Source organism: Ziziphus jujuba, chromosome 3 (assembly GCF_031755915.1).
Source record: "Ziziphus jujuba cultivar Dongzao chromosome 3, ASM3175591v1".
In the NCBI taxonomy this organism is placed as follows: Eukaryota; Viridiplantae; Streptophyta; class Magnoliopsida; order Rosales; family Rhamnaceae; genus Ziziphus; species Ziziphus jujuba.
Window position 1 is genome coordinate 24,252,040 of NC_083381.1, and position 13,324 is coordinate 24,265,363.

At 35.8% G+C, this 13,324-nt stretch overlaps 2 protein-coding genes across 2 annotated transcripts; one reads left to right on the forward strand and one right to left on the reverse strand.

Moving 5' to 3' along the window:
- Positions 1–244: 244 nt before the first annotated feature.
- LOC125423629 (DNA-directed RNA polymerase V subunit 7) lies at positions 245–3,563 on the forward strand. Its single transcript, XM_060815415.1, has 3 exons — positions 245–586; positions 619–650; positions 3,414–3,563. The coding sequence occupies exons 1-3, from the start codon at positions 253–255 to the stop codon at positions 3,561–3,563; spliced, it is 516 nt and encodes a 171-aa protein (XP_060671398.1). The 5' UTR covers positions 245–252.
- A 1,275-nt stretch (positions 3,564–4,838) lies between these two features.
- LOC125423435 (protein ACCELERATED CELL DEATH 6-like) lies at positions 4,839–7,495 on the reverse strand. Its single transcript, XM_060815416.1, has 3 exons — positions 6,919–7,495; positions 5,891–6,432; positions 4,839–5,414 (listed from the first exon to the last, which is right to left on the reverse strand). The coding sequence occupies exons 1-3, from the start codon at positions 7,493–7,495 to the stop codon at positions 4,839–4,841; spliced, it is 1,695 nt and encodes a 564-aa protein (XP_060671399.1).
- Between the last annotated feature and the right edge of the window lie 5,829 nt (positions 7,496–13,324).

Consider the following 13,324-nt stretch of genomic DNA (forward strand, 5'->3'; position numbering starts at 1 on the left):
TGAAAAGAATTGTCAAAAGATGAGCTGGTGATCTCTTTTGCCTATACTTTTGTTTTTTGAAAAACAGATGGCTTACGATTTTGAGTGGTTTTGCTTGTAATTTAATTTTCTGTGCACAACATAGACTTTTGTCTATATGATTTATGTAAGACAATGCACAAACACAGTTGGTAGATGTAAGGGTCCTAAAAATAGTGTATAATTGGAATATTTTTTTATTAATTCTTGGGTTTATCACAGGTGAGAAGGGAAATGTTTCTAAAAGTACAGCTGCCCTGGAATGTTGTGATCCCTGCTGAAAATCTCGATGCTAAAGGATTAATGCTTCAAAAGGCAATTGTTATCCGCTTGATGGATGAGTTTGCCACTAAGAAGGCAACTAAAGATCTTGGATATTTCCTTGCAGTCACGACTCTAGATAAGGTAGGAGAGGGGAAAGTGAGGCAGAATACAGGGGATGTGATGTTTCCAGTTGTTTTCAGTGGCATCACCTTCAAGCTTTACAGGGGAGAGATCCTGGAAGGGGTTGTTCACAAGGTGTTCAAGCATGGAGTTCTCTTGCGATGTGGTCCTGTTGAGAATATCTGTTGAGAATATCTATCTCTCTTCTCTGAAAAGGCCGGATTATCAACATATGCTTGAGGAGAATTGTCAGGACCCACCCAAAATTTTTCCCCGGAACCCTAGACAAGCTCTGATCCCAGGGAAATACCACCGAACCTTCCAACGGAAAATCCGACAGCACCTCCCCTAAGGGTAGGACTTACCAAAAATTTCCTGCACTGAAAACGCACTTCTATAATTGTTCCCTTATTCCTCCCACAATACTACAATTTGATTCCACAAATTTACAGCACTTCAAAATAACAGTAAATCAGTGCATAGATAATAACTACACGTCCAATACAGTATACAGAGTATTATACAAATAAATATGAATTAATACAATGACAGATACGAAAACAATACAAGATGAAGAGGAAAAAGGGAATAAATACTTCTTGGACTTTCGGCAACGAGCTGAGACGTCGGGCTCGCCCTGGACGATCAACGTCTCCCAACCTGAACCTAGGGGAAGGGAATTTAAGAGCGTAAGATGCTAATCATCTCAGTGAGTGACCTTATCTACTATACACCTTTAATATTAATAATATACCAAATAAAGGGATTTAATTAATCAATATCGAACAATTAAATAAATAAATAAATAAACAATTGAGGTAACAATTTCTCTCAAAACCCTCACTATTCACTCCGTTGGAAATGTTCCCCTTTTAAAATATTTTCACAAAAACCCAATATTCGTACTTCCCGAAAACCAAGGGACCAAATAATTTAATAAATAACAAATAAATAAATAAATACCCCAAATATAAATAAACTGCAATAAATTATAATAAATGATTTTGTACTCTTTGGGGTTTGAAATTTCTATCCGAAAAATTTGTACTTGATGCACCATACCATATACCAGTGATGCCCTCCGATACCCAGCGTCTTGAACACCGACTGGCGGGGAGATTAAAGAGAGAAACTTGCAAACGACACTTCGGCGTCCCGACAGTACCGCTGCCGAAACCATCATCCCGGTCAAGGAGGGGGGCGGCTATGGCCAATAACAAACTTGCCTGCCCACGGTCCAATGGCAACTCACGGGTGAAATAATAATACTTGCGCGCTGAACCACATATACATATACCAGAACACCAATACTGTGTGAACGCGTCTAAAATAATTATTAAACCAACCGTACTGTTTTCCAAAATTATCGTGGGAAATATACCGAATTTTCACAAAATACCATCCCACATATTTCCTTTTCACAATCCGGTACGAAAACATCAATAACAAATAAACCATAATTTTCTCATAACACGAGGTGCAACAATTAAAATACCGCGAGCATAATTTATACAATTTAAACAAATATTTTCATAAAATATTTAACCCAATTATGTCCGAAAAATAATACTTAAAACCACGTACGATTATTACTGAAATACACTTTGCTCATGCATAAATAATAAATTAAACCACAATAAAATAATAATTACATCGTACCACATGAGCATGATTCAAATACCAATTAAACATAATTAATTGCCCAAAATATTTTTGAAGGTGGGTCACTCACCTGGAGCACGCAACTAACCTAAGATCCACCATGGGATCAATTCCATGACTCACCCGTGCTCCTAGAACAAAATCCACACACAGTCAAATAAATTAATATTTTAATCGGGTAATAATACCCGGTACCCGAGGGGTCAAACACAAATGTTATCTAAAATAGTCGAATAATATACTAAATCGAAGCTTGAGCGACGAGGATTACAAATCCGGTCTCCATCGACCCCAATTCCGCTGGAGGTGGCCGGAAAGCTTTGGACGGTTTTCAATTCCTCGTATCTCGCAAACCGCTTCGAATTTTTGAGATTGGAGGCCATATTTGAACTCAGAGGACCCAAAATAGGGGTAGAGGAGGTTTAATTTGTACTGGGCTGGCCGAAAAACACAAGAAAAGAGGAGAGAGAAAATTTTTAGGCCGGCGGCTTCTCTGGCCCGATCGGGGTGCATCCGGCGGCCGGTGACCGTGAAAATTGATGGCTGAGCTCGCCTCCTCCCTCCGCTCATCATTGGCCGGCGCGTGTGGACTATGGGTGGCCGGAATTTGAAAAATACGGTGAGGCTGAGAGGGAGGAAGGAAGGGAAATGAAGAAGAAAAGAAGAAGAAGAAGAGGAAGAAGAAGAACAGAAACGGGGCTGGGTCCCCTTTTTTCCCACGTGGGGGAAAAGAAAAGAAAAGGAAAAAGAAAAAAGAAAAATAAAATAAAATAAAAATAATTAAATAATTAAATAATAATATTATTATTTAAAATAATAATAAAATAATATGATATTACACATGGTTGACATGTGGCTTCTCAACATGGTGACACATGGTCACCTTCATTAAGTCACACGTGGCACATCGTTACACGTTTAAAAAAATAATATTAAAATAATACAATATTTAAAAAAAAACTCTATAGGTCCATAACTTTCAAACCACATGTCCAAATCGGACATGCCGCTAGTCTATGGACTCGTATCGACGAGCACTTCACAACCATGCATGAGTCAAAGCTCAACTTTACATGAATAAAAAGTCAACTCCGGCACCCCTTGGACAGTTTGGACCTCAACTTGTTTTGCTCATAACTTTCAAACCGTAGCTCCGTTTTCAACGTGCTACTAGTCTACGAACTCATGCCAATGTGTACTTCGTAACGGTACCTCAGTCAACCTAGAATTCCAACCGGGTCAAAAAGTTAACTTTTGACCCTTTTGGTCAACGGTCAAAGTCAACAGTCAACAGTCAACCTCGGTCAACGTGCAAAAATTCCGACATGGTTCGGGACGGGTGTTACAAGAATGCTTTCTTCTTGAACGACATGCCGTCCAAGATTGAAAAGGATGTGGTGGTTCGTTTTATTGTCATTGGGACTAAGTGGCTTGAAGCAGATAGGGAGTTTCAGGCATTGGTCAGTTTGGATGGTGATTATCTTGGACTAATTGCTTAGTAATATTCCCTTTCGATCATAGTTGACGTGAAGGTATGTTAATATAGTTGTACTTTTTTCAAATGAAAATAGTTAGTGTTGTTCAAGAAGTAGTTTGTACACATGGATTAGGGTTAGAAGCTGCAACTGCTTTTGAAGGTTGAAATGAATGGAACATCGTCTTTTTCATGAACAAATTAAGGTTATTTTACTTGACAATCCGTCTTTAGCTGAATTATTAGTTATCAAATTTTGGAGCAGAGCTTCATTAACAATGTATTAAGGTATATTCATTCTTCTCTCCCATATGAATATATATTTGATTTCTTAAATATAATTATCGTTAATTTATTGACTATTTGTATGTTGATTTTCTAGGTTTCAACTTTCAACCAATTTGTTGTTCCTACAGACTAAGGTGAAGTTATTATCTAAGTTTTGACACAAAGTCATAATTTTTAGTACAATGTTTATTTCTCATTTTTTTTCCAGTAAGTGCCACAAACTCTTAATAAGGCAGCCGATTGGACCCTAAAAAGGGCTCTAATGGGGGACTCTTCCCTCTAACTTGAGCCCCTAGAACCAGCCTGAGCTGACCTTGTTTGCTTTTTTTGATCAACTTTTATATATCACTGCATCTTTACGTCCAATTTTTATTCCTTTTTTCAATTTCATTCCATCAGTTATTCAATTTATTATTGATTTTATTTCTAAATTCCAACCAATGCTTTCCATAAACTTATTCGAAAATATATCAAGAATGTAATATCACTTAAAAAAAAAAAATGAAATGCAATATTACCTAGGAGAAGGTAATATTGCATTAATTTTCTCCGCATTAATTTGATTGATAAAAGTGTATAGGAAAATAAAAAGATCCTAAATCTTTAGATTTCTAAAATTTTTCCCAAACGGTAAAATAATGTGTTGACTTGCATCTTCTAAGAATAAAATTTAAAGGATATATATTCGTTATGATTTTGATCTATAAGAACTGTCTCCCACCTCAACAATGGAGATATGTTGTCCCTTTACGCTAATTAATAACATGACAGGTACTGCAGACTTCACTATGTACGTTTTTTTTTTTATTATTATTATTATTATTTTTTTTTTCTAATTATTAATTGATGTAATGTAACATCTTATGGCTTATTTCTAACATCTTCGAAATCGTCCAGTCATTATTAATTAGATGGAACATCTATTTATGGTAAGTAAAATTTGATCATGTATAAAATTTTAAAATTTACACAGAGATTTCTTGAATATTTTAACCAGACTCCCGGCCCTTCATTACACCTCCAAATTAAGTTCTGGAGTTAAAAGTTTCTTAAATAATAAGAAAAAGAAAATGAAAAAAGACAATCCAATGACGCAAATAGCAATGGCAAGGCCTGAGGAGTAGCCTAAAACAGCATAAGTACCTGTAACAAATGCAAGCATCATTGCTGCCATAGCAAAGGAGGTGAGATTGAAGGCTGTGACAAGGTACCAAATAATCCTCACGGTATCCTGTCTGAAGTTCAAAAAGATGTGAAGAAAGACAGCAGAACTAGAAAGGACCATGGCTATGGCATCCATTACAACGAACGACTTGAACGCTGAACTTTTTCCGAGCACCGGAGTGCCCTGTAGTGGACCTTTTTCGCTCACGTAACCTCCCGGCACGGTAAAACTTGCGGTAAAGGTTACTGTCGCAATTAGTGCTGCCACAATCAAATTTGCTTCCCTGAATCTATTCGCATTAGTTGAGATTTCATCCTTGTTATTTCCTTGCTCGCCTCCAATACTTGCAGTTGCACTTGCAGGGTTAAATATTCGCATACCTGTTCTTAGACCTTTTTTGTACAAGTGTCTTTTAAATGAATTCTGCAATGATAAGTTTTTCATGTATAATTGCTTAAGTATGCTAACAATTTAGAAATAAAAAGGTAGCCATTTTTATATTAAAATAAAATAAAATAAAATAAAATAATGAGTCAAGGTTGTTTATCCTAGGAAAAAAAACCCACCCAATTAGTTAGGGTTTTTCTTTTTCAATGTACGGTTCGAATTGGAATCACACCCTTCTTTCTTTCTTTCCTTCTTCTTCTTCTTCTTCTTCAAACAACAACAACGACGACGACGACAACAACCAAAAAATAAAAATAAAAAAATAAAAATAAAAAAGAAGAAAAAGACCCAATCCAATGAAACAAGTCAAAGTAAATTCAACCTTAGCATATTATTATTAGATCTAACATTAAAGACTTTTCTATAGATATATATATATATATTTACACATATATATACCATTTAGTTAGCATACCATACATATTATATGGTGCGTGGAATATTTAACTCACCTTGAAGGGAGCAATTGTGTTAGTAGTTGAAGCAATATCAAGGGCATTTTGGTTATGTTTGTTGAACGCCATCTTGTCCACTTCAGGAAAATCATTGAAATCTAGAATCGGTTCATCCAATGTAAGTGCTGCAGCGTGATGGAGGGGTGTGTGTCCATCGACATCCTTTTGATTTATGAGGTTGTTGAAGCGAGCATCTTTCAAGATGTACAGCTGAGCATCCGTTTGAAATAAGCAACTACCTCGCACTGCGGAGTGTAAGATATTCCAGCCTTTGCTGTTGACTAGCTCATAGCAATCTGGGCACCATTCAAGAATTTCCTTCATTATGTTTGTGTGATTTGAAGCCGCTGCAAGATGAAGAGCTGTGTTGCCTTCATTATCTTGCATGTACCCTGCATCTCTATTTATCGGCCACTCTAGAAACAGTCTTACTGCTGGAAGATATCCCATATGTGCAGCATGGTGTAGCGGAGTCCAGCCTTCTTGATCTTTTTCTTTTATTAGTCCTCCCATTTTATCCACAATCCTTTTTATCATTTCTAAAAGAGAATGGAATAAAATACACATGTGAGTTAGTTACAATTTCAAAAACAATTAGTGCATACAATATACAAAGACAAGCTATACATGCATTTCATATTTATCTATATATATATATATATAGCATCCCAGATGTGATGGACTTCGACACCCATATATATTATGGTGGGGTTTGTGCCCCATAATATGTAATCCTTTTTGTAAAAGGGCAATTTCTCAATGGTTGGAGATTGCAGATGCCGATATTATGTTGGGCATTGGGTTCTACGCATATCATAGCAAAATTAATTAATATATATACGTGTGTGTGTGTATATATATATATTTATATATACAACCACTTTTTTATCCATGGTCTTGAATAAATTTTATTTGGAAGACTTCCGATTACATGTAATAAAATGCTTTTTATGCTTTAATTTTCCAGCGAATTACATATAATTTCGTGGATTTTAATATGGTTGCAATATGGAGAGCATTTCTACCACAAGATCCAGCAGCACCTGGTGATGTGCATTTGTCTAATATTTCAAACACAATGTCTCTGTATCCTCTCTCGGTGGCTATGTAAATTGGTGTCTCCCCAGCCTCATTAGCAGAGTATTGGAAATCGCTATCTTCTCCAACCAATACCTTCACCACGCTGAGATGCTTAAATCGGAGAGCCTCATGCAAAGCTGTGTCTCCATCTTGATTGGTCATCCTTATCATCTGCCTATAGGCTTCCAGACCGCCGCCGCTTTTGAGATCTTCGGGAGATCGGAGGGCTTTCGCGTGCAGGATGAGTATCTCAGCAATTGAAACATGCCCGACCTTGATGCTATGTGAAGGGGAGTCTCTCCTTTCATATTGGGCTGCATCAGCAATGCCGGGCACATTGCCAGTATGTCTTCCACAACCTTGTCTTTTTTTTTTATCAATGGAGGTTCTAATGGATGTGATGTAAATATGCAGGACTGTGTTCTGATTTGGAGTGACTAAATGTTGAAGATGGTCTTTGTTTTCCAAGATTGCACCATTGGTTATGCCGCGTACTGCATCCCTGTAGAGATCAGATTTCATGAAGGTGATCATTTTTTTTTCTTTGCCTGTGACTGAATAACTTTACTCATGCAAACAGGCAGGGAAATATATACACTGTAGTAATTATATATATATATATATATCCAAATATCAGTTTTTCACAAAATGTTATTTTAGGGGAACAGATACCTTTTTAACAATTTAGTTATTGCTATAACCTCAGAGTTCACCTTTTCTACAGTAGAATTTTTGTTTTAAAAAGTAACAAAAAGTACTATTAATTCATAAATGCCATATCAACAATAAATCATATTGGTGATTTTTTTTTAATTATGAATCATATTGTGAATGATAACAAATAGTAAAATTTTATTTTATTTTTTTAATTTTAAAAAATATGTTATACAAATCGAAATTTGGATCCTTTGCTTTCGAGTTATATATTGACAAAACTAGTTAAACGCATCAAACATGAAAAGCATCTCTCATGTCCTTTATTTATTCATTTTTCCAATAAAAGAAGGGAATACAATTCATAGAAAATTATTAGTTTATAATCCTTAATTATTATTATTATTATTATTATTATTATTATTTGTCGAATCATTCATATATACTTTATTTAAAAAACAAAACGAGTTCTTTTTAGACAATCCAGTTGAAAATAATCATTGATAATAACTTTGAAGTTCAAAACTTGGTGCTAGAATACTCATCCTTAATTTATCCCAATAAATATATATATATACATAGTTAGTCTTTTCCAAGGCAGAGATTTAAAGATATATTTGAACTTTTATATAAGATTAGCGAAATATTACAACTTTAAAAGGGCAAACTAAATCCTGTCAAAACTTATATTAATCCTAAATTCTTTAATCTCAGCATTTGAAAAAATATAATGGTTAATAAGTGAAGTCAATCAGCATTTGAAAAAATTTAATAGTTGATAAGTGAAGTTCTGATAGAAAAATTATTAAATTTAATAGTTGATAAGTGAAGTTCTGATAGAAAAATTATTAAAACATCCTAATAAGAAACAGATTATATGTATGCAACAAAAAGAAAAGATTAAACCATGAAGCCCTCCTAACTAACCAAGTTTCCAAAAGTGACGAGGAAGCCAAATAGAGGGAATTCCATGCCCACTTAGCCATAAAAATAAAAATGTAAAAAATGATACCAATTTTTACATCTAGAAAACCAAGGAAAGATAACAACAAAAACAGAAAAGACTAAACCATGGACCCCACCTAACTAACCAACTTTTCAAAAGTGAGGAGGAAGCAAAATAGAGGGAATTCCATGCCTATTGTGACGGTCCGCACCTTTGGAATGGCCTAGTGGCATTTTCGTAAATATTTGAAGGTCGGGATCTTCGATCCCGGGCCATGGGAAGTTCTTAAGAATGTCACTAGGATGGTGCATATCGAATGGCAAGCCAAGATGTGAAGGTTTGCTAGAGAAAACCCCATTATGATTCCTCGCACAAAGTGATATCTATGGGTGCCAGAAAGGAAATGGCTTAATAAGCTCTTTAGGGGGGTGGTCCGTGTCTGGCTCTCCACGGCCCCCGGCTCCGGCTTCGAGCTTGGGCTAAGTGAGCCTCCCATGGGCGACGGCAAGCCATGGGGCGGACATATAGTGCCACGAAGGTGGGCTTATGTCTCCGAGGGACAGGGAGTCCCGAGGACAGTACCGGTAGGTGCTACGAGCTGGTATTGCGCGTCACTCCTGTGTCAGAGGCTAAGTGTAGCATTCGCTATGCCGTTTTCTATCGGCTATGCCAAGAACACACGTAGGCCTTTGTTACAAGGTTGTGGCAAATGTGCCAGTGAGCGGGGGCTCGGGTTCTGCCTCGCTCACGAGGGTTGGAAGCTAAACAGGCACGGACGGGGCGACACCGTGCCATCGGGTGACATTCGTATGTGGGCTTCCAATCTTGTGTTGCTACCCTGGGTGGCATGTTGGCACGACGCTGGTGTGCATGCTCTAGGGTCGGATGCTATTCGAGATGTGCATGGACCAAGGCCCGAGTGGAGAGATGGGTTGCTGGCTAGATCTTGGCACAAGATTGAGTAACAAGCTACCGAGTGGGCGTGAGGCCATCGGGCTAGCTTGCAGGGCGACATGAGCCATGATGACTATGGGAACCTCATGAGCATACAATTAGTATTAGATGGGTCGATATATGAACTCGGATAGTGAAAAGGCTGGCCATGACTAGAGAGTCTTGGCGCCGCACGGTCTATTTCCGCTGCATAAAATGTAGGACCGTGACACTATGTAGCCAAAAAAATAATATACTAATTTGTACATCTGGAAAACCAAGCAAACATAACATACAGGAAAAATTGATAAACAATTCTACTAGAGGGATGTATTGCCAATGAATACTAGATATCCAAAGATGTTGCTATTTGAATTTTTTTTTTTTCCTGGTGAATTGATATTTGAAAATTGCTTGAACAACTAATCTTGCATCTCTTTCATGTATAATAAACTTCCACCCTTCGTTAAGCACTTCAGTGGAAATCGCAAAATATGCAGCAAGCAACTAACTCTGCCACGCTTTAGGAATATTACAACGAAAACACATTACCAACGTTTTGAGAATTCTTCCAAAATGTTAACCACAATTATTTATTTTTTCTTTAACATTAATGCATTCAAATTAGCATCATTAATTCTATTGCTCTTTTGCTTTTAACTATTTGCATCTTTTTTTGTTAGAAAAGGATCACAATTATTTACGTCTTTTTTTCTTTTTTCTTCTCATAATATAAGTTACCATATCGATTCTTTTAGTATGATGAAAGAAAGGAATTCAAAGTGAAGGAACTTAAAGGTATCAGAAACCTTTCCCTCTTCGTAATATTTAAATAAGATGAAGAAAAAATAAATTTCCACTGATATTATAAAGCATAATCTCTTTCGTAAAAAAAAATAGTGTTGCTTTATTCCAACTAGAGGTTCTTTAGCCAAATCTTTAGTCATGAAGTGTGGAATCAAAGCTAGAATAAATTTTCTAGTGCACAAAGATAAGTATGGAATGATATAAGTTCATATATATTATTAATTTTTTATTATAAGCATCAGAACTGCTATTAAAAATTTTCTTATTTCACTATTTTTTACGCACTTTGACGTCAGACGACAGAATATTTGGTATAACAAAATTAAAATATAAAACTGTAATCTAGAGATGTACCCCTTGAATTAAATTGAGGTAATTTTTTTTAGCCTTTTAAAAATTAGTACTTGTATCAAAATTAAAATGGTATTGTAATTAAAACAACTACAACTATAAACTTAAAAAATTTAAAATTACAATTTAAGTGAAGGATACGTTGGGTTTTAATTTAGATCCAAGAGGATGTTTGAAATTCTCTTAAGATGTGGAATTTTTGCTGATATATCTTAAAGATAGGGTTATTTACACTTTAGTACCTTTAATTTGATGAAGTTGCATTACAATTTTCAAATTTAAAACATTTTAATTTCGGTTCTTAAGTTTCAATTTGTTTTGTTTGTTCCAATTGATTATTTTGGCTAACTGTTTCCACTACGATGTATGTATAATTTATCCCTTAAATGAGATTGTAAGAAAGCTTGACTAAACAGAGTCAACCGCAGATTTACGCTATTTGGCAAAACAGAAGTAGTAGAGCTCTAGATAAATAAGAAATCATACGGTCTTTGGATTTCAGTCTCTTTCAAGAGAAAATTTATCATTAATGAGTACAGTATTTTTGTACTTTTTTATTTTTATTTTAAATTTATTAAAATATTTCTCTCTTATAGCCCATGATGGCATATCTCCAATCTACACTATGGGCGTAAGATCCTTAGCCCTTTTGAATCCGCTATATATAACTGTATATAAAAAGCAGAATAGTCAAGTGTGGAATGGAAAAAAAAATGATAGAATGGGTATGTCCGTAATATTAATATAAAAGCAACTTTTCAGATTATGATTAGACAATTTTATCCTACCATTTTTATCCATGATAATTGCAATGCAAAAGGCTAAAATAGCGTTTCCATAATTTTACTGATATTATATTTTTACTCTTTAATAAAATATTATATATTAATATGAATAAATAACATAAGGTATTATTAATTAATATATTTATATAAGTTAAATAAAGATGAATAAATTTTTAAATAAAAGAATAAATTAAAAAAATAAATCAACTAAATATTACTTTGGGATTTTGTCAACAAATTTAGTGGGGAAAAAAAAAAAAACTGTAACACCCCGTCCCGAACTATGTCGGAATTTTTGCACGTTGACCAAGGTTGACCGTTGACCGTTGATCAAGGGGTCAAAAGTTGACTTTTTGACCCGGTTGGAATTTTAGGTTGACTGAGGTACCGTTACGAAGTACACGTTGGCACGAGTTCGTAGACTGGTAGCACGTTGAAAACGGAGCTACGGTTTGAAAGTTATGAGCAAAACAAGTTGAGGTCCAAACTGTCCAAGGGGTGCCGAGTTGACTTTTTATTCATGCAAGGTTGAGCTTTCACTCATGCATGGTTGTGAAGTGCTCGTCGATACGAGTCCGTAAACTAACGGCACGTCCGATTTGGACATGTGGTTTGAAAGTTATGGACCTGTAAAGTTTTTCAAATACTGTATTATTTTAATATTATTTTTAAAACGCGTAACGATGTGCCATGTGTGACTTACTGAAGGTGACCATGTGTCAGCATGGTGAAATGCCACATGTCAACCATGTGTAAAATCAAATTGTTTTTATTATTATTTTAAATAATAATATTATTATTTAATTATTTTTATATATTTTATTTTATTTTCTTTTCTTTTTCTTTTTCTTTTTCTTTTTTCCCCACGTGGGAAAACACCCTTCTTTTTCTTTTTTTTCTTTCTTTTTTTTCCTTCTTCTTCCCCGAGCCCGAGAGACAAAATATGCAGAAATTTTTTCTTCCTTTCTCTCTCCTTTGACTCTCTCCCTCTCTCTATTTGACCACCGTCTGGCTGGATTGCAGTCGCCGGAACGCCACACGCGCCGGTCACCGGTGTAGCCCGTCCCGCCGCGACCTCAGCCACTAAATTTCCCGGCCAGCCGCCGCCGGCGAAGTCGCGGTGGCGAGGTGAAATTTTTCCGGTGATTCTCGCCGTTTCCGACCAACCCAACCCGTCCCATACCTCTATCCCACTATTTTCGACCCCTCTGAGTCCATTTCAGGGGTTAGTTTGCCCAAAATCCCCACCGTTTGAAAGATCCCTCAAGTTTAAATCCGGCCGAAGCTTTCCGACCAAATTCCGGCCACCTCCGGCGGAATTGGGGTCGATGGAGACCGGATTGGTAATCCTCATTCCACGAGCTTCGATTCGGTATATCATTCGCCTATTTTGGTTAAAGTTTGTATTTGACCCCCGGGTACCGGGTATTATTTACCCGATTAAAATATTAATTTATTTGACTGTCTGTGAATTTTGTTTTAGGAGCACCGGTGAGTCGTGGAATTGATCCCGTAGTGGATCGTGGTTTAATTGCGTGCTCCAGGTGAGTGACCCACCTTCAAATAAATTTTGGGAATTTAATTGGTGAATATCATGTGTGATTTAAATATTTGGAATTTAATTTCTATATGCCAAATATTTATTTGATTTATTGTGGAATTATTGGTGAATTTATTGGGTTTAAGAAAATGTGCGTTATATAAATTTATGCCATGTGAAATTATTTTATGGTTTGAGAATTTTGAAATTCTTGTGGTTTTAACATTAAATTGGGCATGATTTGATTTTCAAATATTTCAAGGAAAATATTTGTTTATGTTGGTGATTTCAATTTTTATAAAATATGCCCGTGGAATATTATGAGATTTAATTAT

What these genes read in the sequence shown, in the direction of transcription:
- LOC125423629 (XM_060815415.1), top strand. Translation starts at nt 253, where the DNA reads ATGTTTCTAAAAGTACAGCTGCCCTGGAATGTTGTGATCCCTGCTGAA. An exon ending in TGGTCCTGTTGAGAATATCT is followed by an intron (nt 587 to 618) that starts GTTGAGAATATC and finishes TTCTCTGAAAAG; the next exon opens with GCCGGATTATCAACATATGC. An exon ending in ACATATGCTTGAGGAGAATT is followed by an intron (nt 651 to 3,413) that starts GTCAGGACCCAC and finishes GGGTGTTACAAG; the next exon opens with AATGCTTTCTTCTTGAACGA.
- LOC125423435 (XM_060815416.1), bottom strand. Translation starts at nt 7,495, where the DNA reads ATGAAATCTGATCTCTACAGGGATGCAGTACGCGGCATAACCAATGGT. An exon ending in AGGTGCTGCTGGATCTTGTG is followed by an intron (nt 6,433 to 6,918) that starts GTAGAAATGCTC and finishes ATTCTCTTTTAG; the next exon opens with AAATGATAAAAAGGATTGTG. An exon ending in ACACAATTGCTCCCTTCAAG is followed by an intron (nt 5,415 to 5,890) that starts GTGAGTTAAATA and finishes TTATCATTGCAG; the next exon opens with AATTCATTTAAAAGACACTT.